At 36.1% G+C, this 23,819-nt stretch overlaps 1 protein-coding gene across 2 annotated transcripts; it reads left to right on the top strand.

Annotated features, from left to right (window-relative positions):
- Positions 1-1,268: 1,268 nt before the first annotated feature.
- On the top strand, positions 1,269-23,465 carry LOC138330334 (putative ammonium transporter 1). 2 transcript variants are annotated; one of them, XM_069277894.1, is made up of 12 exons: positions 1,271-1,493; positions 12,626-12,715; positions 12,972-13,199; positions 14,117-14,226; positions 14,473-14,610; positions 15,037-15,270; positions 16,566-16,707; positions 16,865-16,959; positions 18,025-18,151; positions 18,930-19,061; positions 20,485-20,496; positions 22,469-23,465. In XM_069277894.1, exons 1-12 carry the CDS (start codon positions 1,367-1,369, stop codon positions 22,573-22,575), a joined length of 1,542 nt encoding a protein of 513 aa, XP_069133995.1. In that variant the 5' UTR covers positions 1,271-1,366; the 3' UTR covers positions 22,576-23,465. The 2 variants fall into 2 exon arrangements, with proteins under 2 accessions (XP_069133996.1, XP_069133995.1); XM_069277895.1 differs by lacking the exon at positions 20,485-20,496 and having other exon boundaries at positions 1,269-1,493.
- Positions 23,466-23,819: the final 354 nt, after the last annotated feature.

The following is a 23,819-nucleotide window of genomic DNA, read 5'->3' as shown; positions in this document are numbered from 1 at the left end:
TTATCCTAATTATAGTAAATATGGGATGTATTAATTCATGCTTGTTTATATGGAAGCGCTTGAGAAATGAGAACAGAAATAAAAGCAGAGCATCAGGACTGTTCGAGTTATCTCCCTTAGACCGTAGAGCAAAGCTGTCTATATCATTCATTTTATTTTCTTCCATGCGAGGACCTACACGATTAACGAAACAAAAATCACTCACAACTTCGGTTATAGGGATAAACACGGACTGGCTGTACTGAGATAACTATTCATTTTCCTAAAAATATTTGATCAGTTAGAGATGCCCCATGTCGGCACAGCATAAACGATACTCATCATTTGAACAATAATTGATGTTTACTATCATGTACATGTAAGATGTCTACTTAACAAAAAAAAAAAAAAAAAAAAAAATTTTAGATAAGCTGTTTTGCTTTAGTGGATGCATAATAAGTCCATTGTACTTCATTTCATATTGGACAAAGTGCCGTGGACTATTTTCGGGACACAATTAATTATTTTAATATTTAAAAAAAAATCCAGTAAAATAAGAAGCTCGAATTTTCAGTTGTGTTAAGTAGTAACTTTTTGTAATTGAAAAAAATCTAATTCGTCTGCTCCTGTTTTTGATTAAGAAACTAATACCATTCATCAGCGGTGTAGCAGCTTTAAAATTATTGTCAAAGAGTTAAATGATAAACTACATTATACACTTGGCAATGATGAGTAACCTCTGCATAAAGACCAACTGCTTAATTAGACCATTTCTCTGGGATGTCAATTTTAACAGAACCTGACCTTTGAATATAGATCACTTGGCTACAAAGACCTTTTTAGTTTTTTACAAGTTCTATGCAATTGATTACAAAGTAGAATTCCCGAGTCACGAAACGCCCAGAAACGGTAGGAAGAAAGTGTTCATAACTCAGATTAATTATTCGCACAGGGATATGGCATGTGATATTCTCTGGGGTTTTTTAAAAGATATTTCGTCCTTCTAGCACATATATGTCATACAAACATACACAGTTTATCCTATCGGGCCCCTGTGCTGAGTGAATGCTACACAAGATGATAAACTACTTTATGATCAAATGATCGACATTTAATTGTAAAAAAACAGAACTGTATGTACGCCAAACTTGTGTTTACGATGGTTCTTTAATACCTGTCTATCGTATCAAGAACATTAAAACATGTACGGATAGACAACGTTTACCTATCATTATCGCGTGAAGATCATGCAGAAAATCAACCAATCGGTACGACGCTTGCCGTAAACCAGTGAAACTATATAGGTAACTCCAGTCTACCGTGGTCTGTTGGACACGGTGGTTATACCTGTTCCAAGGAGGATATTTATTTATCTTTAAACTTAACGATGGCACAGACAAATCAAACTATTATGGATTTACAAGCAGAAGTGGAAAAGCTGAAGACTTGGCAGAGTTACACAAATGATAATATGGACCAATTCTTCTTGATTACAATGGGGATTATCATCTATCGTAAGTAGTGATGTTTAACGTTTATCTGAAGGTTTACAAACACGTTTGGATCTTTTTGAAACGTTAGTGCATCTATATTCTGTCCCCGATTTCTTGAAACAAACTGATAAGCGAAACACTTACTGAAGTATTTTTTCACATAGTAACAAAAGAAGAAGAGAAAACTTGACTCACAGTAACTTTTGATTTTTTTTGTTTAATCAACTCAGTTTCATCAAATTGATGAATGTGCATTTTGATATTTCGCATCTGTTCCGAATAACCTTATTCCTATAAGTTGTATTAATTTTAGAAATAGATTGAAATTGAAATTGCCGCTAGCGATGAAACAAAGGCATCGATTTCATGAAAGTGATGTCGTGTGTATACTTGCGTCCTTTTTCTAATTCAGGTGACTGCAATGTAATTTTTGGCAATGTAAAATGATGCATGGTTCGAACAATTCAATTTATTTTACCACTATTGTGCAGTCTATATAATTATGCATGCACCTCCTGAACAAGGTGTTTGCTATAATATATTTAGTGATACAGACTATATACATGTAGATGTGTTGATCGAATTATAAATATGTCCTTTCTTTGTTGGAATTCGCTGTACGCTAATTCACGTTGACGGAGATACATCCTAGTCACGCAAACGTTTTCAACCCTGTGACACCCTTAGGAAACGTTGTCAGTTGTAAACATTGGAATAGTCATGGTACAGTGATTTCGGGATATTTTTTTACATTACGAAACGAATTCTAAGGTCGTAGACCAGCTACACGTGCTTATATGTCGAACACGAGATTCGACTGTATTTTAACGATCCGTGATACCGGAACCAACGTTCAAATAGATAGTCACCCCAATATGACCCTGACTGTTAGTGCCCCCAAGACACAAACCCTCGTATGACCCTGACTGTTAGTCTCCCCTGGACACAAACCCTCGTATGACCTTGACTCTTGGTGCCTCTAGACATAAACCCTCATATGACCCTGACTGTTGGTGCCCCTAGACACAAACCCTCACATGACCCTGACTGTTGGTGCCCCTAGACACAAACCCTCATATGACCCTGACTGTTGGTGCCACCTAGACACAAACCCTCGTATGACCTTGACTGTTGGTGACCCTAGAAACAAATGCTCATATGACCCTGACTGTTAGTGTCCCCTAGACACAAACCCTCTTATGACCCTGACTGTTGGTGTCCCCTAGACACAAACCCTCACATGACCCTGACTGTTGGTGCCCCTAGACACAAACCCTCACATGACCCTGACTGTTGGTGCCCCTAGACACAAACCCTCATATGACCCTGACTGTTGGTGCCCCTAGACACAAACCCTCACATGACCCTGACTGTTGGTGCCACCTAGACACAAACCCTCGTATGACCTTGACTGTTGGTGACCCTAGAAACAAATGCTCATATGACCCTGACTGTTAGTGTCCCCTAGACACAAACCCTCTTATGACCCTGACTGTTGGTGCCCCTAGACACAAACCCTCGTATGACACTGACTGTTGGTGCCCCTAAAAACAAATCCCCATATGACCCTGACTGTTGGTGTCCCCTAGACACAAACCCTCAAATGAAACTGACTGTTGGTGCCCCTAGACACAAACCATCATATGACCCTGACTGTTGGTGTCCCCTAGACACAAACCCTCATATGACCCTGACTGTTGGTGCCCCTAGACACAAACCCTCATATGACCCTGACTGTTGGTGTCCCCTAGACACAAACCCTCACATGACCCTGACTGTTGGTGCCCCTAGACACAAACCCTGATATGACCCTGACTGTTGGTCTCCCCTAGACACAAACCCTCGTATGACCCTGACTGTTGGTGCCCCTAGACTCAAACCCTCTCATGACCCTGACTGTTGGTGCCCCTAGACACAAACCCTCACATGACTCTGACTGTTGGTGCCCCTAGACACAAACCATCATATGACCCTGACTGTTGGTGCCCCTAGACACAAACTCTCATATGACACTGACTGTTGGTGCCCCTAGACACAAACCCTCACATGACCCTGACTGTTGGTGCCCCCTAGACACAAACCCTCATATGACCCTGACTGTTGGTGTCCCCTAGACACAAACCCTCACATGACCCTGACTGTTGGTGCCCCTAGACACAAACCCTGATATGACCCTGACTGTTGGTGCCCCTAGACACAAACCCTCACATGACCCTGACTGTTGGTGCCCCTAGACACAAACCCTGATATGACCCTGACTGTTGGTGCCCCCTAGACACAAACCCTCGTATGACCCTGACTGTTGTTGTGCCCCTAGACACAAACCCTCACATGACCCTGACTGTTGGTGCCCCTAGACACAAACCCTCACATGACCCTGACTGTTGGTGCCCCTGGACACAAACCCTGATATGACCCTGACTGTTGGTGCCCCCTGGACACAAACCCTCACATGAACCTGACTGTTGGTCTCCCCTGGAAACAAACTATGATATGACCCTGACTGTTGGTGCCCCTAGACAGAAGCCCTCATATGACCCTGACTGTTTCCTTGACACAAATCCTCGTATGACCCTGACTAAATTTGTGCACCAAGACACAAACCCTCATCGTCCGTCTTTATTATGTCTCGAATATAAAACTCCAGCTCCAGACACCAAAATAACTCGAGCATACAAAATAAACGACAAACACCCTGCTCCATTGAATGTGAATAATAATTGCATGCGCAATAGGATTCCGCAAAGTATTATAATGAGGCGAATTATATACAGTGGGTTTTTTTCAATTTATGAATTGCCACATATGTATTATGTCACATCATGGATATGAAATTGTATTTCTAAGTAGGAAGGTGACAGATAGGCTATATGATTACATATCCCTCAAAGAATTTCTGTTATTATGTTATGCAGGGTATCCTACGGGTAATGTCCATATAAAGAGTATCCTCGATACTCCAGGGGTTCCGATCACTTACGATCTCTACAACCCTGGAGTATCTCATAGTATAACTGGAGGCAATAGAACAGAACAGGTAATGTAGTCGTTTGATGTACATCAATGGAGCCGTATAACGGTACACTGTGGTCGACTGTGGGGCTTTGAAGTTGGACGTCGCTCTCTCTGTAGTATTCAAAGGAAATCTTTGCAGGTCTGTTATTGATTCAGATGTTTACCAAATATACGGATGTAGAGATCGTAAGTGATCGGAACTCCTGGAGTATCGAGGATGTATATATATGTAGAGTTAATCTAGAGATATACGAAATACATTATTTGTCCATCAAGCATTGATGGTTTCTGTCGACAAAACAATAAGACAACGTTACGTCAAAAGCAGAGTACTCATGACGTCATGATACTGTGACGTCATGATACTATTATTACACATGCGCCGTACGGTATTTGTTACGTGGTCGTATGATATGGACGAACAAATCAGCAATGATTAACATTACATGATGCATTTATCTAGAACCAATTTTTTATGTACGTGCTATCTGTAATGTACATGTATAATATTGCTCACAGGAATGCGTGAATCTAGTTTCAAACAGCAAATCATAAAAATCAATTACGTTCATATTTTGATTTAGAGAATGTGTGCGGGTTGTGAATCAATAAAGAAGACAAACGACGCACAGTTCTATGCAAAATACTGACTTTTGGACTAATACCCCCGACATAACGAAACCTTTTGTTATATAACCTTATCTTAAAATGTTAAGTTGTGGTAAGCCAACAGTCTAATTATAATTGACCAAAATCAATCAATCAATCAATCAATGGATTGAATTATTGAAAGGCCAGCCTTCTGGTGAAGATACATTGAGGTTCGTTCTTTAATGTGGATGGATACATTTCCATTCTGGTTGCACACTTATCCTTTTAAGTTTTTCGATAAAAAAATGAAGTGTTTTTCTTGATCCAACAAAGCTCCGGAAATAATCTGAACAATTTGTACTAGCTTCTCGACCTAAGTTGTCACAATGTCCAATTTATATGTTACATATCTTTAAACATTTCCGCTTAGTACACTTTCCATAATTGAATGACCTTATTGTGTGAATAGACTGTTAAATGGTTATTACATGTTCGAGAAATTTGTACAGATGTAGAAATATTTTACCCACTTTATATATATTTCCACAGGTATAATTTCTTTGTTTACAAATATCAAACAACAATTCTCCATTAAAACGGCGATTGATTGTATACGCCCTGTACATGTATATAAAATCCCAAGATGTGTTATGACTCGAGGCAAAAATACATGAATTGATTTAAATACAATACGAGCATCTACTACCATAAACAATGTATAGTCAATGAAAGTATACTTCTATTTATAGTAAACAGATCGACAAGAAAGTATTTATCAGTGGTAGGCAATTGACAAATCTGTAAGGGCAATACACAATGGTCTCGGTCTAGTCACAAGAAGAAATTGTAAAGTTAACCCATGATATCTGTACGATCCGGATTGTAGACTCCATTAAAATGTTTGTGTACTCGATATCTTCATTAGATTTCACCACCAACCCTTGGCAGACAATTTGGCAACCTTTCGGCAACCCATACATCAACACTTTTCGTCAACTAAAGTTTCATCGAACCACACAATTTTAAGAAATTTAGCTAGTTTTTAGCACATTGTGCTCATTCCCAACCCCACCCCAAGTCCCACCCAGAAAACATGACCCTATATTTCCATTTTTTAGAAACACCGAGTTGATATAACTATTGTAACGCGAATGTTAAAATTGCGTCGGTTTTGCGCTTGTGAACGCCTATGGTCAATCGTTGAGTTCCACAGGGTGGTGTTCTAAGGCCATCGTTCTTCGTGTGCATGTGATAAAGCACATCAGATAACCATTTTGACATTTCTTAAAATAAGAAACTCCATATATGATATAAGAATTATCACGGAACTTGACAGACACACTCCAGAGGTAAAAGGCTTCTTACCGGACCAGAATTCCAAGATTCTGTTTAAAGATTTCAGTCTCTGATTCAGCTGAAATTTGGTTTATAGTGGTTTAAGGGGATGCAACATTTTCGAATAAATAGGTGCCATGGAAACAAAATACGGCAGCATTCCCACCACTTTTAGCTGTTGAAGGTTTTCATAACCCCCAGCTTTTCAAAGAGGGCGTTTTGTTAAATAACTGGGGGGTTGTTTCACAAAATGAAAAAGATAATAAAAACAACTCGTAAAAATAACTTGTTTTCGTTTTTATTTTTTCATTTCTATCAACAGTTTGTACAAACAATCATGAAATTGTACAGGTACAGAGTATTGTGCTGAACTTAACAGTTCTGTGCATAGTATTTCTCTGCAGCTTTCTGTACAACCTCATTCTGATTATAACCCTTTTGCTTGGAACAATATTCAATTACCATTCTATCCTCAACTGAGGACACAGACCTCCTCCTTGTAACAGCATTTACATGTCTGTTTTGTAATGAAAACCCATGTTCACATGGAACACTGGTCAGTGGACATGTTAACAAAATAGATGCAATTGTGGCAAAGTCAGGGAACAATTCATTGTAATCTTTGATTACCAAAAGACAGAACTCTGTAACATCCATTTCTCTGTTCATATTTACCACATGTACATGTTGAATTATACAGGCTCTTGATTAATCGAAATATAGATGTTCGAAAAAAGATGAATATTTAATTGGTACGTCCAGTTACGAAAAATACCTAAAACAATTGGAACATTTTTGTTATGATCCGTTGCCATAGTGACAAAATGGAAGAAAGTTTTGACGGTGCTTGAAAGAGATGAAAATTTGGACAAAGGCGTTTAAGACGGACACCGAACACAATGATACGTCTCCGTGTCGTTCGGAGGACATCTGTAATGGTTCCCATTGAAATCAGAGCAGTATGATACCATGTTAACCTCAACATAGGTCCATAATTGTTAAATCTGTACTCAAAAATAGATTTATATGCGTTATAGTGAGATTTCCACCTGGGGCTGCTTTGAAAATGACCTTAGATTACGCAGTGGGCACACCTGGTTAATTGTGGACCACTAGACACTTACCATAGTGGTTTTAGTGGACAGTTTGCATTGATGAAAGGATATATTCATTGACATATTCTGGAATGAAAATGTTCTGTCTTGGTCAAAACTAGAACTTCTTTTGAAGGGTACTGTTTAAATTAACTTACTTCAGCGTGCGATAACTTTTCGCGTATTTGGCGGGCGACCAGAATTTGCGAAAAATTAATCGCAGAAAAAAACAACAACAAACAAACAAAAAACTACCAGTAGGTCAGACCGTTACATCTGTAAATCTCGAATTTCAATCACCTCAAAATGTCGTTGAAAAAAAACCCCGCGAAATTAGATCACCATGAAAATCAGCTTATTTCCAGTATACCAACATTTCGTGTGCGATTTATTTCCGCGAGAAGTTGAATTAGCGAAATTTTATGACAGCGAATTCAATATCTCTCATCATTCTTGCAGTATTCAATTCAAAGGCATTTCCATTCAGTTTTAAATCCACGAAACTTAATCTCCGTGAAAATGTTTTGAAACGGAAATCGCGAAATTTAGTGGAGATACAAAGCCTTTTGAGAATCCCAAGAAGCCCAATTGGGCAAACCGAACTTGCATGGTTTAGCGTTTATGCCATCAAAGGATATATATATATATAAAAGTAAAATTGTCTCATTTAAAGTTATATATGCCGTAAATGGGCGAAAATTTTGATGTGTTATTTTTTCTTCAGAAATCTATTGACAACCACCAGGTGTGATGAATACAGCCGTGAAAATCATTCAAATAGGCAGACAAACATGTACGATGTCTTATTAACATAAATTACATCACAGAATTTATGCTCTGTAAAATTCTTATTTTATGCCATAGCAGCCTTATGTATGTTCTCATGGAAACATACCTGCACTTTACAATTAGTAACACCACTGTAAAAATGAAATTATAGACCGCAACTTGGCTTCCTTGTCCGACCGTATGTATTCATGTCACTGCTTTGTGAATGTAAATATATAGATTAATAAGGCATTTTGACAGTACTGCCAAAAAATATTTTCAGCTCATATTTGTACCAATAAATTAAAATCTATGCATTGTAAGTATTGCAATTCCCAAAATGTTGGTAATATTTCATGATGAATAAAATATTAAAAGCTCATCTTTATCCGTGAGTATGAAAATGATTCGGTTTAGACAGAGGCGAGCTTTGCTACTCTCAAACAGCTCATAGGGTAAGTGATTATAAGTCGGACACGATGTGAGGTCGGACACTTTTGAGCTTAAAAAAACTGTACACATTTTATCGGCACTACAACGGAACTAAAAACCGATAATTCTTTTTATCAAAAAAACCCAAATTAATTTGTGAAGGAAACTTCACGGAACCAGACGTTACAGGCGAATGATCGTCGTCCGCGTCATTGCTAACACAAACAGTGTCATCCGCAATACTCTAGGGGTTACTTTCACTGTCGTTATTTCCACCCCTGGACTATGTCATAGTTAAAAACAAAAGACAGCCCATGAGGAAAAAACTGACCAAACACAGGCCTGCAGTGACTTCCTTTGAAGAAAACAGAGAGAGCAACGCCCAACTTCAAACCCGCAAAATGTACTGTTATTTAATGCTTTTAATGTACATCAAATGACCAAAATACATATTCATCCGTTGTTGCACACAGAGCCTTCAATTTCACTGTTATATAGTCCAGGGGTGAATATATATAACGACAGTGATAGTAACTGCTGGAGTATCGAGGATGTTTCAGTTTACAATACAAATATCTATGAGTCAAATTTGAATGACGTGGAAACAGCAATGAAATCGCGTGATGTAGGAGGAAGCGAGGCTGTATATCGCTCCGATTATCATTATGTTTTTCACGGGTGAAAACATCATAAAAGGGTATTTAATCTCAATCATAAAATTCCCTTCCATTCTTCCAAAAGTGATATAAAAAATTTGATCTGACCCCGTTGGCCCGACCCCGTTTGCCTCGCCTGGCCGAAGGGATGTATGCATTTCAGGATTTCTTTTCAAATGCTAAGATGAAAAAGTAATTAAATAACGAATGAATGAGTAAATTGTCATTCTTGTAAGAAAGGGGATACATGTATACAAAGGGAAATGAGGAGACCATGGAGATGAATGAAACCAAAAACTCGGTTGAGAAAGATTATGATAGTATTTAATGTGAACGTAGATACTTTCGTAGTTAGCGAAGATTAAAATTCGCGGATTTAAAATTAAATAGAAATTCCTATCAATATAAGTTGTGTTGATATTCTTTCCCAGAAATAAACTTTCTCGAATTTATTTGGATCGCGAACCTTGATCCTTGAACTATTAATATCTTTGAGGCCAAATCATTCGCTAAAATTGATTTTTTTTTCAGGTTTTTTTTAAAATCCGAAACGCGAAAATTTTGTCCCGCAAATTTAGCAGGCTAAGTATTCTGTCTTTATTCTCTTTATTGATATCGGTCACTCTTTCTCACATTCCTAACAACCGTGAGGACACTGACCTTATAAAAAATACCTACACACTAGCATCATATTTCAAATAAAGTTTGGCTACGGTATCTCAATACTGTATCAAGTATTCAACATACAAAGTCTAATAAACGTTTTATAAACAGATTTTATGCGCCGTTTCGCAAGTATGATTTATTATTTTTTTTTAAATTCTTAATTTGCCATTTCTGGTTAGCCAAATCCCTATCTTACAGGCTTGTTCCCATTAAAATTTATTTTGTAATATCTATGGATCATTGGTATAGAAATAAGTATGGTCGAAGAAGATTTTATTTGAAATTCAGACCAGTTCCGTTCTTCCTCAACTCAATGCCTTTTGGTTTCGGTTTTGCCACCCAATTCGAATCAGTGATCGTGGCTTGATACTCCCAAATCCTTGATGCAAACTTGAAGGATTCTATCATAGTGTTTTGTCATCTAAAACACCTCGAAATAATTAATTTAAATCATTAAATTTCATGTGGATTGGTAGAAACCCTATATAATGCGTTTAAAGATATAAAATATGGGATGAAGTTGCATTGTATTAAGTTAAAAAAAACTCAAATTCTGCCATGGCGTGTCAAAGGAACCATAAACAATGATTAATTGCTACATCACTGTATTTTGGGTTTCTTACACACAATATCATGACGTCACGATGTTTGGGGTATCTTATAACGAAATTTCACACAAGAAGAAAAGCTGTATGAGGTCATTCAAATGTTATGCAAACAGGCGTTTAACAAACAAATGGCAGTTTCATCTATAGAGGGAGATTGCAAAACTTATCAATATTCGCGTTAAGTTGCGATCCTACCTCTCTACATCTTGTGAAAATATCCATAAGTGTGAAAACAAAAGATGATGGCATTCATGAATTTCGTGTTGATATAAATTTCGTAAAGTGTTTCGCGTTGTGTGCAATTAATTGATTTAAAGAATTAAGATATTCTATTTTACGTTTTTAAGTTGACAAAAAGGATTGGGAATAAGTTATAGCAATATATCAATAACCCCCCTCCGTAATTAATTGAGAATCATCACATATTCATTAAGAAGTACCAACATGCACAAAATCAGATACGCGGAATCTGAAATTTGAAGAATGTGCGGTTTACATCTGACTTTGTCGCATGGTCTATAAAAAGAAATAATGACCTGATATACCGTGTCGTAAAAAGCTGATGACAATGTTCTGTAACAGGTCGTTCGCAATCCTTTGTTCGTCGACAAGAAACTGCAAGAGAGATCCTATTTTTACGCATCACTTTGACGTCATTAGGGGTTCATATTTCATGACATTGATGTTTATCCAGAATATAATTTCACCAAAACCTGACCTATTTTTTCACCTTCGTCATTTCTCACTGAGTTTAAGTTAAATTTATATAAAGCGTCTTTTATTGCATAGCGACGTACCTGCATCATGTATAATTAAACTTGTTTTTATCTATGTAGTAAATACAATCTTTGACACGCACGAATAATTTCCTTGGTATTTCCGCTTGTCTGGTGACGTCCACTTCAAATCGACTGATCATGTTTCTTATTTTCAGCAAAACTACTTTTAGTTAATACAGGGAATCGTTCAACCGGGCATAAATATAGATTCTGAAGGATTTTGTGTCTAAACTGCAAAATAGGAATGATCCATTCCAAATTAAGGATAATACAACGATTTACTCATAAATCATTCCTTAAAAAACATGCAGATTAAAACAACTAAAATAATGCTACGAACATTACGAAATTGCAGCTCCTAAAACAGGCACTCGAGAAGCCAAGTGTACAGTAAAACTTGCTTGAGTCGAACACGCTTGGATCGAATACATCGGATGAGTCAAATGTTTTAAGTCCCGTCGACTTCGACGGATCCGATTTTTACTGTATTTATATTTCTTCAGGGCCCAGTTTCATGAATGTTCCTCAACTTTAAGGAATTCCTTAACTTAAATTTCCTCATAGAAAAGCATCACAAAGGTTAAGGAAACAATCTTAAATTAAGGAGCCTTCCTTAAAATATGTAGTGCTTTCCTATGGACAATTTTAAGTTAAGGGATTCCCTAAATTTAAGGAATGTTCATGAAACTTCGCTAAGATAAAAATGAATCAGAAAGAAAATCTTTAAAATTATTTCGTGAAGGTTTAGATCGGGTATAGGCGATGCAATTGCATATGCCGGGGGAATTTCCACTATAGTTATCGTTGTATTGATTTTTAACCAAATGTACACTTGCAGATAACTGTCTACACTTTCAGCTCGTACTATTTGCATCAATCCGATGTGTCGTATTCAAAATATCACCGCTTAGAATTGATGACGTCATTTCCCTCTCTTGGTCCATATCTTACCATAATGCCAACGAAAAAGTGTTTCTTGTTAATTTACCAAAATATATTATAAAGTAAAATTATGAAATCATTATGAGCTGAAAGTCTAGACAATTCTCTATTCTATAGATATACTGAATTTAGTTTAATTTGTCAATAAAGACCAGGAAATTTCGTAGAGAAAATTGGTAATGTATGAAATATATATTGTAAAAATATGAAGTGTCCAACGTACTTTTGTCCACGTGTTGTGTGAATTAGTAATCCATTTCGTTGCAGTGATGCAGTGTGGCTTTGCTCTATTGGAAGCTGGATCTGTCCGAAGCAAAAACACGACAAACATCCTCATCAAAAATCTTCTTGATTCATGTAAGACAATGTCAAAATATTTGTTTGCATTATTTCATTTATGCTTTACAAATGTACGTTACTGGAAGTAATTATGTTTGGAGTGCATAATCAGATGTTTCTAGAAGTCTCCATTGCAAATGTCTGGTGTAGTCTTTGAAAACATGACTCGAAACATTTCCTACGTAAGGTTAGTTGTAGACTAAGAAAATTAGCTTTATTTTTGAAACAATACTTTATATACAAAAGCTATAATAATGCAATCTTTTATTTCTAGTTATTTCAGGAGTATGTTATTGGCTGTTCGGATACGCCTTTGCATTTGGAGGGGGTAACGCATTCATAGGGACTGCGAACTTTGCGCACAGCGAATTCGAGGACACGAATTACGCCTATTGGTTTTTTCACTTTGTGTTTGCGGCTACAGCAGCTACCATTGTCTCGGGTGCTGTTGCCGAGAGGTGTGACTTCGTAGCATATCTTGTCTACAGCTCGCTCATCACAGGTGGGTAATTCAGTTTCAAGTAACTTATTACTTTAAGCCATTTGACTTAACAGTTTAACCTTATATACAAACATGTAATACAGGTACAAATTCCCCCATCCACTCAACACATGGCATACAATGCAGAGGGAATCGCTATAATTAAGTTAATATCATTGTTACTAATTATAAGATATTTTGTTTAATTTGAGAGTTAATTTTTTCGTTTTCTGATTTCATACAACTTATCACAGATGGGTAAGAAATAGATTGTCATAAAGCTCCAAAAGGTGTTTTCAAGGAATCTATTTCTGTTTGTTTTTGCGGTCCCGATATTGAGATAAGTTTACCACCTTCAAGTTACGTTCATTGTTTGATAGTCTATTCAGGTTATTGTTCATGTATGGCAGCATTCATCCTCAATACTTCAGGGGTTACTATCACTGTCGTTCTATCCACTCCTTAATAGTAAACCACCTCTGATTAATGTTCAGCAATCAGATAATGTAAGAATCCGGAGATAATGACAACAAATTCATGTGTAGTTTAGTTACATTAAAGATGCTCCACCGCTGACAAATGACATTTTTTCGCGATCAAAACAGGAGCAGACGATTTAGTATTTTTCTTCAGTTACAAAAGTTACTTACTTTACACCATTGCCACCAATGAAAAGTTTGAGCATATAATCTTACTTCAAGGCAAAATAATAAAATTAATTGCATCCCGAAAATTCTGTGGCACTTTATGGAATGAAGTAGTAATTGCGCATGCACCAAAAGCAAAATAACTATATCATGTTATTTTTTGTGTTAATTAGACACCAATTATTCTAACATTGATAAGTATTCTTTACGCTCTGTCGGCGATGGAGCATCTTTTAGTCATTTACTGTCTACCGTTAACCGAATTTGTAAACTGTTGGTATTTATTTTCAGGTTTTATATATCCCGTACTCTCTCATTGGGCTTGGTCGAGTGAAGGCTGGCTTCTGAAGGGCTTCACATACACCGTGGACAACGAGACCACACTAGAAATCGGTTATAGTGTAAGGAAAACTTGTTTATGAAAATATTCCTTACTATATTTTGTATGAAATATAATCCCTAAAATAATCCCTAAATTGGATTTTTTTAAACGTCGTTCTATTAACATAGCGTGACCTCTCACAAGAGAAGGATTTAAACACCAGATTTTGTAAGATCTTCTGCATTGCTGATAACTACATCCAGGCTTTTATTCAACAAAAGTTTATAATTTACCTTACGAAATATGATTATCCTTGCATCCACAGGATTTTGCCGGAAGTGGAGTTGTGCACATGCTCGGCGGAATTGCAGCTTTCACAGGAGCCTTGATCATGGGCCCTAGAATTGGGAGATTCGATAAAGAGACCGGGGCACCTGAGGACATAAAGGGCCATTCGGTCCCGGTACGCTTAGCACACAGGTCATTGAGACATATAGATTTAGATATATGGCTTAGGGACATCACAGAATTTTATAGTTTTACTACCGGTAATTGCCACTATTGAGATATCATGTTTGTGTATAGATAGGTTTCATAACGACCATTTCACGGTTCATTTGTTGAACTCCATAAGTGAAAAGTTTACCTTAAATTCTATGCACCGACCATGGTCGGTTTATTAAGGACGTCCCGCTGTATTTGTTTACAAGTTTGTTGCTGCCACAATAGATGTATAACAGTAGATGAAGCATGTTGTACAACATCTTTCCCGCAATACACATTACAGCACAATTTGTATTGTTCAGAATACTTTTAAAAGGTTTATTCTCATGAAGTTGATATTGTTTGTTCACTTCTAAAGTTCGCATTACCGATAAATTACTTGCAGCTTTCAGCTTTGGGCGGGTTCATTTTGTTGTTTGGATTCTTCGCCTTTAATGGATCGTCGCAGGGCGCCATATCTAGCGAGGGCGACGGGGCGGCCGTCGCTATCGCCGTAAAGAACACTGTGATTGCCGGGTCCTCAGGAGCTCTGGTAACGCTTGTAATGAACAAACTTCCAGCTATCGGTGACAAAAAATGGAGCTTTCTTACCACTCTCAACGGAGCCCTGACCGGCATGGTAAGCTTTGAGAAGCGTCCAAATATATACTACGCTAGTCATATCAACAAAGTGGTCATACATTTAACCCTTGCAATGATACATCAACTAGTTTTGGACCTTGCCTTCGTTTCCTACAACAGCGTCTAATGTAGTTATCGTTATACCAAATTGATACTGTCAAAATAAATTGTAAAAGACATCAATTGTCTAACATGCAAGTAGGGCGTTAGAGGTGCACTTGTTGACCACTTTGCACCATCGCAAAAGGCGACTAAATTAAGGTTTCCTTTCTTCCTAACTGACTTTATTTTTTTCTTACATCTCGCTTGACACCGCCTCGCCTTTGGCCTTCAGTTGAGCGCTCGCTCCTGTGAGGTAGGCTCTGGGTTATATCCCTTGACTGGGACATGCATAGTCTATAAAAATGGTAATTTCCCTGGTTAGCGCTCAACATAAAGAATTGGGAAGACTGGTTCGCCAGTTGTCAGTATAATGTGGCCTGGACTTTTTCTGGTGCCTTCGGAGGCATGATTCAGTGAGATAACACTATAAAAAGGACAGTTCCACTCTGACAAGAAGACACAATATGAATATACTACAGCCTCCCAAAACATACATACATCCCGACACGGAACGAGTTGCCCACAGGGTAGGCTATCTTCAAATGACCCTACCTATTGAATGGACGTCAAGCCTACTAAAAGCCACACTATACGTAACTATCAAACAAAACGTCAAGTTAGATTCTATCCCAATATCGTTAGTATTTGTAGATGAAGTTAAAATTAAGTCATATCAAAGAATATTTATAATGATTTCTTAATAACTCTGATACGGCATTTGTTGAAAGTCGATACTTGAAAACATGCCTCATTTTAAACTGGTCGCCATAGAAGTTGCGATTATTGCCGAACGGATCCAAGTCAGAAAGTTCATGACCCGTTCTCGGAACAGTTCGGACAGACGTTACGTAGTTACGGTAGTCACATGACGTTCTCAGCATTGACATTACAATGTCGGCTAATATCGGCTTGTTTGACTAAGTGGGACCCACCTAGCTATGTTCAATATTTATTGATCTTTATCAAAAGTGTACGAATCATTATCGCACATCTTGACTTCGATATAGTCCTGTCTCTGCATGCTTTACAATAGGATTTTTTTTCAACATTCTTTTAAATCATGAAAAAACATAACACAGATACGGATATTTGAATTTAAAACTAGATTTATTTCATTACAGTGACGTTGTAATGCTTAATTAAGAGTCTTTGTTTGTTTTATTATCATACTTTGTCTCTTAATTATGGCAGGTAGCAGTATGCGGCCCAGCCAATCAGATTGAAACATATGGAGCTCTGTGTGTTGGTGCTATTGGAGGATTGGCGTACATGATTACCACGTGGGTTGTTCTGTTCAAGTTCAAGGTCGACGATCCTTTGGACGCAACTGCTGGTAAGGCTTCGAACAGGAAACTAAGCAGAAAAGATATTTGATGTCATTTAGAAAACAAAAATTTCTGTTGAAAATCTCCACCTCCTGCTCCCAACCACGATCCAGAGTTGTGACATCCACTGGTTCATATTATTATATCATCGTTTCTTTCTTTCAGTACATTTCGGAGGTGGCACCTGGGGCGTGATTTCAGTAGCATTTTTCTCAACAGACTTCGGCATCCTATACAAGTGGGACACAAACTCCGGTCTGGTAAGTCACGAGTTCAGCTGATGTCATCACGTGTCCAGTTGATGTCATCAATGTTCAGTTGATGTCAACACGTGTTTAGCTGATGTGGTCACGTGTTCAGCTGATGTCATCGTGTGTTCATCTGATGGCGGCTGATGTCGGTTGATGTCAACTGAAAGATCAATGCAGTAAAACACGTCTATAAATAATATACTTACAACGAACCCATTGTTATAACAAAGTAATTGTCCTCACCTGCCAAGGTGCTGCAATAAGTATATAACGAACTATGCTTATAACGAAGTGATTTCTTTGGTCCTCACAAGAGGTTCGTGATAACGGTATTCTATTGTATATTTTGTCACCATTTATCAACATTTAATTTAAATGAGTTTTGTGTATGGCACGTGTCCCCAATGCGAAGCTTGTAATTGCATATGTAGCATTTTCTAAAGACCGTTGTACAGAATGTATTTTGCTTTTTCGTGTGTCACCGTAGAAATATTTTTGCCCGTCTAAAATTAAACGTTCAGTTGGGATTCATATTTTGAATGTGGGAGTACTTTTCTTTTGTCTTATTTCAGTCAAATTTAAGTCCACCTTCGGCAAATTAGACACCCTAGACGACGATAACGTTGTTTATAATCTTACAATCGAGACAGGTAGATATAGAAAGGTTGAAAGGAATAATAGATTATGTAGAAACTGTGAACTCTTCGAAATAGAAGATGAATATCATTTTTTATTTATTTGTCCAAAATTTTCAGATATTCGGAGAAAATATATTAAAAACTATTTTTGGGTAAAGCCATCTGTTTACAAAGTTATTGAATTGCTAAATACACATAACATAAAAGATTAGGCAAGTACATAATTGAGGCAAACAACAGCAGAATCACTTAATCACATATGTGCATTTCAATTTGTCTATGATAATTTAATGTTTACCCTTGTTGATTGTATATATGTATATTTTATGTTAATATTCCAATAAGCTGTATACTTACGGAAATAAAGAATTTCGGATTTTGAATTACCCATATGTTGTGTTCACCCTCTGTGTAAAACCTTATATCAATATTTCAGCATCTGGCCTGGCAGCTTGTGGGTATCGTAGCTATTATTGCCTGGGGCGGTATTCTGTGTTCTTTGATGTTTTTACTTCTGAAGGCAGTGGGCTACCTGAGGGTATCATTTGAGTACGAATTAAAAGGTAAAACTATAAAAACATTTTTGTTATAACGTTTTTTTTCTACAAAATGTTTTGTCCTTTAATGTGTTTTTGTGTCTATAACCTATACGATGTCGACTGATATGACCGAAATTTTATTGCTCAGGCCCTACACACATCACGTTAAAACAATATCTTCCAACTCCAATTTGTTTGGCTGATCAGCATGACTCTATGCAGAATTTACAACACCAGTGTTTTCATCAAAAATGCGTTTTGTATAATCAATCCATTACATACTCTCAGAATAGCAAACAATGCATTTTTAATATCAAGATTCCCCATTTGTGACAATTTAATCCGATTTAAATTTCATACAAAAAGTTCTGATGACAAACGTTTTACTATCTTGCAATTTGAAAAATAAAAATATTCATGCGTACAGTGTTCTATTTTCAAATTGGTGGCTGACAATGCAAGTTGATAAGCAGTCAAAGAAATTCAAAACAAAAAAGCATTTCCAGAATCGTTTATGAAAATTCCCCTATTGAGGCAGCCAATTTCTTTTTCTTTCTTTAGAAAAAACGCCTGTGCTTCATATAGGGGTTTGTTATAGAGCCGAGCAAAAGAAAAATGTCTACACATTCTTGGATACGGCAGTGTTGTAACTAGGCTTGTCTTAGAAACGATTTCTGAAAACTGTTAATTTATTATGTATTTTTTAATCTCGTGTTTTTTCAACTTGTGATATTATTGCAATAATTTTTACCTGAAACACTTCACCACATAACTAAGTTGTAGTGTACTAATGTTCTTTCAGGATTGGATATTCCTAAACACGGCGAGCCCGCCTATCCTGTAGAGTCTTACGGACATGGCTGGGGTGAGAAGGGGGATACACTGCGGTCTATGATAAAAAAATCAACAACAGCGTTCTCTAAAACTGTCATTGGTAAGTTACAGTTGTATAGGATGTGACAAATATTTAGAAAAAACTGAAAGTTTTGGAATTATAATTTACTGGTTTGAATTTAGCTGTACCGAATGACACAATTTTTTATTCAATCTGATTACAATACCGATCCTTATTAGCACAACGTTGAAAAGAGCTTCTATTGAACGTAGTGGTTATATGAATCTGTATTTTAATCATATTGATTTTTATTGTACATAATATCTCAAATGATTGTAAATATTAAAATGTAAACTGTTAATGTTATAACCCGTTCTCCTCCCTCTCCCTATCTTATCTATCTCTCTCTATCTCTCTCTATCTCTCTCTCTTATCTGTTCAAATTTAAGACAAAAATTTTTGGTGATATTATTAGATATGAAGCCATATGTGTTGTACATTTTACTGGAGAGGGCGTTTGTAAGATTGAATTAACTTGTGTCCGATCCTGTTGCTAATATGGGAATAAAATAGATCTAGATGATACACTTGTACAATATGGTTTTCACGTGAAACGCGAATCCTTTCGGTTTTAAAGTTCATACCATCCTCGCATAGCCATCAAAATTAAGATAAATTACAATGTTTCTGTATTTAGTTTGCAAAGCTACTGTAATAAGCATACGTAGACTTAATTTTTTTCTGTCGATTTATATAATATCCATTTTTTACGGTGATTTAACTTTGCGATTTAGTGCCATAGGGTAAGTTCTAGTATAGATATGCGTGACAATTTTTCGCAGTGATTGAATTTCGCGATTTTATATTTGTGCCCGAAAATAAATTGGTTTACACTAAAAATTAATTGGTTTACAGTAAATAATAATCAGAGGATATATACTATGTTGTTATGTCTTCCCGACATATACAATGCATATATAGAGTGTGGGTTTCAAAAAAGAGAATGTATAATTTCAAGAATATCCTTCGGTTAGCTTCCTCGATACTCCAGGGGTTCCGATCACTTATGATCTCTACACCCCTGGACTATCTCATAGTAGAATTGGAGGCAACAGAGTAGAACAGGTAATTTAGTCGTTTGATGTACATCAAAAGAGCCGTATAACGGTACACTGTGGTTGACTTCGGTTTGAAAGGTGGGAGTCGCTCTCTCTCTCTCTCTGTAGTCTTCTAAGAAACTTTTTTGCAGGCCTGTGATTGGTTCAGACGTTTTCATGTAAGCTGCCTTCAGTTTTACTATGAAATAGTCCAGGGGTGTAGAGATCGTAAGTGATCGAAACTCTGCAGTATCGAGGATGTCGGTTTAGTAACCGAAAAATCTATTACCATAAAGTATATTATGAAATTTGGTGTCAATGCTAATACATTATTTAATTTGAAATGAAAAACAGAACTCCCGTGATATACCTAGATGAGGACATTATCAAAAGTGTATTAAAATTGTTTCAATAATTGTAAACAGGAGAAAAGGGAGGTAAGTCACACAGTAACATATGTTTTACACTATCACAACAATGTTGACACATCTTGTCGTTTACTAATTTGTTTGTTGCGCTAACAGAGCAGGTTACTTAAACAAAACTAATGTCAAATTCAATAGACTATAATAACATTTATCCTTAACCTGTAAATTGAATATTATTGTTATCTCCCTTTGGACATACATGTACATCTAGTAGATCCTTTTACAGAGGGGATTATAACATTGCTAACATACAAATGTACGTTATAAGCCATGAACATTTACATGTTTACAAAAATATTTGCACCAACTCAGCAACTAGACTATGATAAGGACATGCAAATGTATGTAATATTTCTAACTGCTTTATTAATGATTATTTAATCGCTGTAGAATATGTAACAATGTCTCTGAAAGCATAGCTAGCTAAGTTGATATCATATTTGGCAAAAAGTCAACACTTACCTGTAACGTAATTACCAATAAGTTACCATTAATGTTTGTACCGTGTTACTAATTGAAATGTGAAGTCATTCACCCCTGGAAATACATGTTGACTTTTCTGGTTCAAAGGCTGGAATGGTTCATTTATATTTTCAGGGCGAGTGAATTTAATAATATTCAAGATAAAATTAAAATAAATAATATGTATAATTGAAAAGTGCTTATTTTACATGCATGATGTTTGATGTATATTTCATATTTTATTCCTGCGACATAAATGTATTAATTTGTAATGTATCATAGTAAAAAGACATGTTTCTAATGATTTATCAACACAAATTTGATTTACACTTTTGAAAATATATGATTTTTTAAGATGTTTTAATAGTAATTATTTAATCATCGTATGCCTTGTTTACTTTTGTTTTTGTTTTTGTTGTCTATTATTATTAATTGCCGACAAAATGGCCAAAACGATAAACTAAGGACTATAACTCTTTCTAAGGACGTCTTTTGAAAAGACTGTCGAATGCATCGACTTTCAAAACCAATCAAAGTGTTATTGCAATAAGAAAAAAGCAATTAATAATTTGATGATACAGGAAGGATAAGATTTTGAGTAGCTACAAAAATATAGACAATCTCCCGATTTCATTAAAATGTTTTCATAGAAATTTAAGCATCAATAAAGCGTAGGGTTTCGAAAATCCACAACGCTAGGGAAAAGCTTACCAAATTAAAATGCTCACTTGTGTCCGTTTTACCAACTACTCCAACAGCTATGGCAGTCTTTTCAGGTAAATTAGCAAATCAAAATTGATATTTTGTATTCATTTGTGATTAATAAATATCATGATGATAAACGTTCTAAGTACTTTTCCTGTACTGAGCAAAATAAAGAATTTATTGAATTTAATTTGGCGGATGTTGCGTCGATAAACACATTAATTGTTACTGACACTATAAATAAAGATAGATCAGCGTTCATTTTGGTGTCATCCATCTTTTGGAAAGTGCTACGTTCACTTTGAGTAGTATTTCATGTGTAACGGTCAGAGTGCGTAATAGGAAAAAATAAATCATGTGTGACGAGCAAACGTTATGGACCTTGCATTTTCACACAAGTTCAAGTGTCCAAATTCCTGTACTAAAGCTATAAAACATAAAAACTATCAACTTAGCTCATTTACCCTTAATGACACATTTAGGCTATTCCAAATCAAAGACTAGACTAGTCCATTTTGGAATTTCAGGGGTAAATGAAGTAAGTCCAACTAGAAATCATGGACAGCGCTTAATTTTTAATTAATTTGTTAAATATTTATTTTGTTCTTTATGTTTGTGCGTTAGTGTATTTGATTTGGTTGTACGTTTCATATGCCTCTTGAATCGCCAATAATGTTTGTTTTCTAGAAATGTTTCACTTTTACATCAAAACAATACATGTTTCTTCTTTATCGAAGTATGCTATTATGAAGAATGCATGATTTTCGGTTCACCAAAATGATATTTATTATCAATATTTTTCATTTCCGTATAGGTCTGCCGATGACCATGGACGCTCCAGTCAAACGAGCAGGTGACATCAAGAGCATGGAATCAAGTACTTCGTTGTCTTCCGTCAGGACAGACACGACACAGTTATAATTCTGATACCACTCATCTCGATTCACTCTTTACGTTTCTATTCCGTCTTTGCATATTACAGAGTTACATGCCTTTGCGGGTAGGTATCGATTGTTACGTCATTATTTTGTGAACGCAGTTCCGTAAAGTATGACGTTACGCTTGCAAACCCATGATGTCACAATCAATGCTTACCTTCAAGGGTAGATAACTCTGTAATATGCAAATACAAAATAAGCTGGATATAAATGGCTACATATACAACGCTCAATGTCATGATACATCATTACGTAATGCAGCAGCACATTTTCAACAAATTATAATATTCTTAAAATTATTACAATCAAGTTACTCGCATGAATTCATGATTCAGTGCAGAACATTTGAGTGAATATAATCAGTATCTAGTATATTTACTCATTATTATAAATACTGTATTTAGCTATTTTTAGATTAATATTAACAGCTGCATTATATTAATTATATTGTTCAAGTATATAAATATTATAGCATAGGTAACACTATTATATTTTGTACTATATACCATATTTTGCATTGATGATGTTTTTATTGTATTGTCCTCTTGAGTGAGACAATACGGTATACATACGTTCACAAAATGGTTCAACGTTTACCTGTATTTGGTACCATTATTGTTAACTAACAGTTATAAAACTACCATTTATGTTCGTATCGTGTCACTAATTAAAAGTTCAGTCATTCATCCCTGGATACATATTTGAACTGTGCTTATTCAAAGGCTGGAATAGTTCTTAAGGATTTTTAAGGTGAAAGAGATTAATATTCAATTGAATAATGTTGATTGTACATGCATAATATTCTTTTTATATTTCACATTTTATTTCAGAGAAAATATTATATATTTTTCAATAAATGTGTTTTTGTAATAATCGTTGAATTTGTAATTTATGATCTATATTGGGAAGAGAAATCATTGCATTACAAACAAGAAGCATTTGATACAATCTGATTGAAATACAGATCCTTATCATCACTGCGTTTGATAAGGGGATCTGATAACATCCCATCAGGGGTCACCTCAAGATAATTGGCACCATAATCTTGACTTGGGACGAAATAGTTTGAAAAAGCTGTCAAAATTATTTTCGTGTACGAAGCCATCTCGCCCAAAGTGCACAACAAAGCTAAATGCATATGTATATTGTGACGAAATGGCGTTATCAATTGACATGGGATGTTGTCAGATCCTCTATTGAAAGGAGTGGTTATAAGGATGTGTATTT

This window comes from Argopecten irradians, chromosome 8 (genome assembly GCF_041381155.1).
Source record: "Argopecten irradians isolate NY chromosome 8, Ai_NY, whole genome shotgun sequence".
In the NCBI taxonomy this organism is placed as follows: Eukaryota; Metazoa; Mollusca; class Bivalvia; order Pectinida; family Pectinidae; genus Argopecten; species Argopecten irradians.
This window is presented reverse-complemented; position numbering and strand designations above follow the sequence as displayed.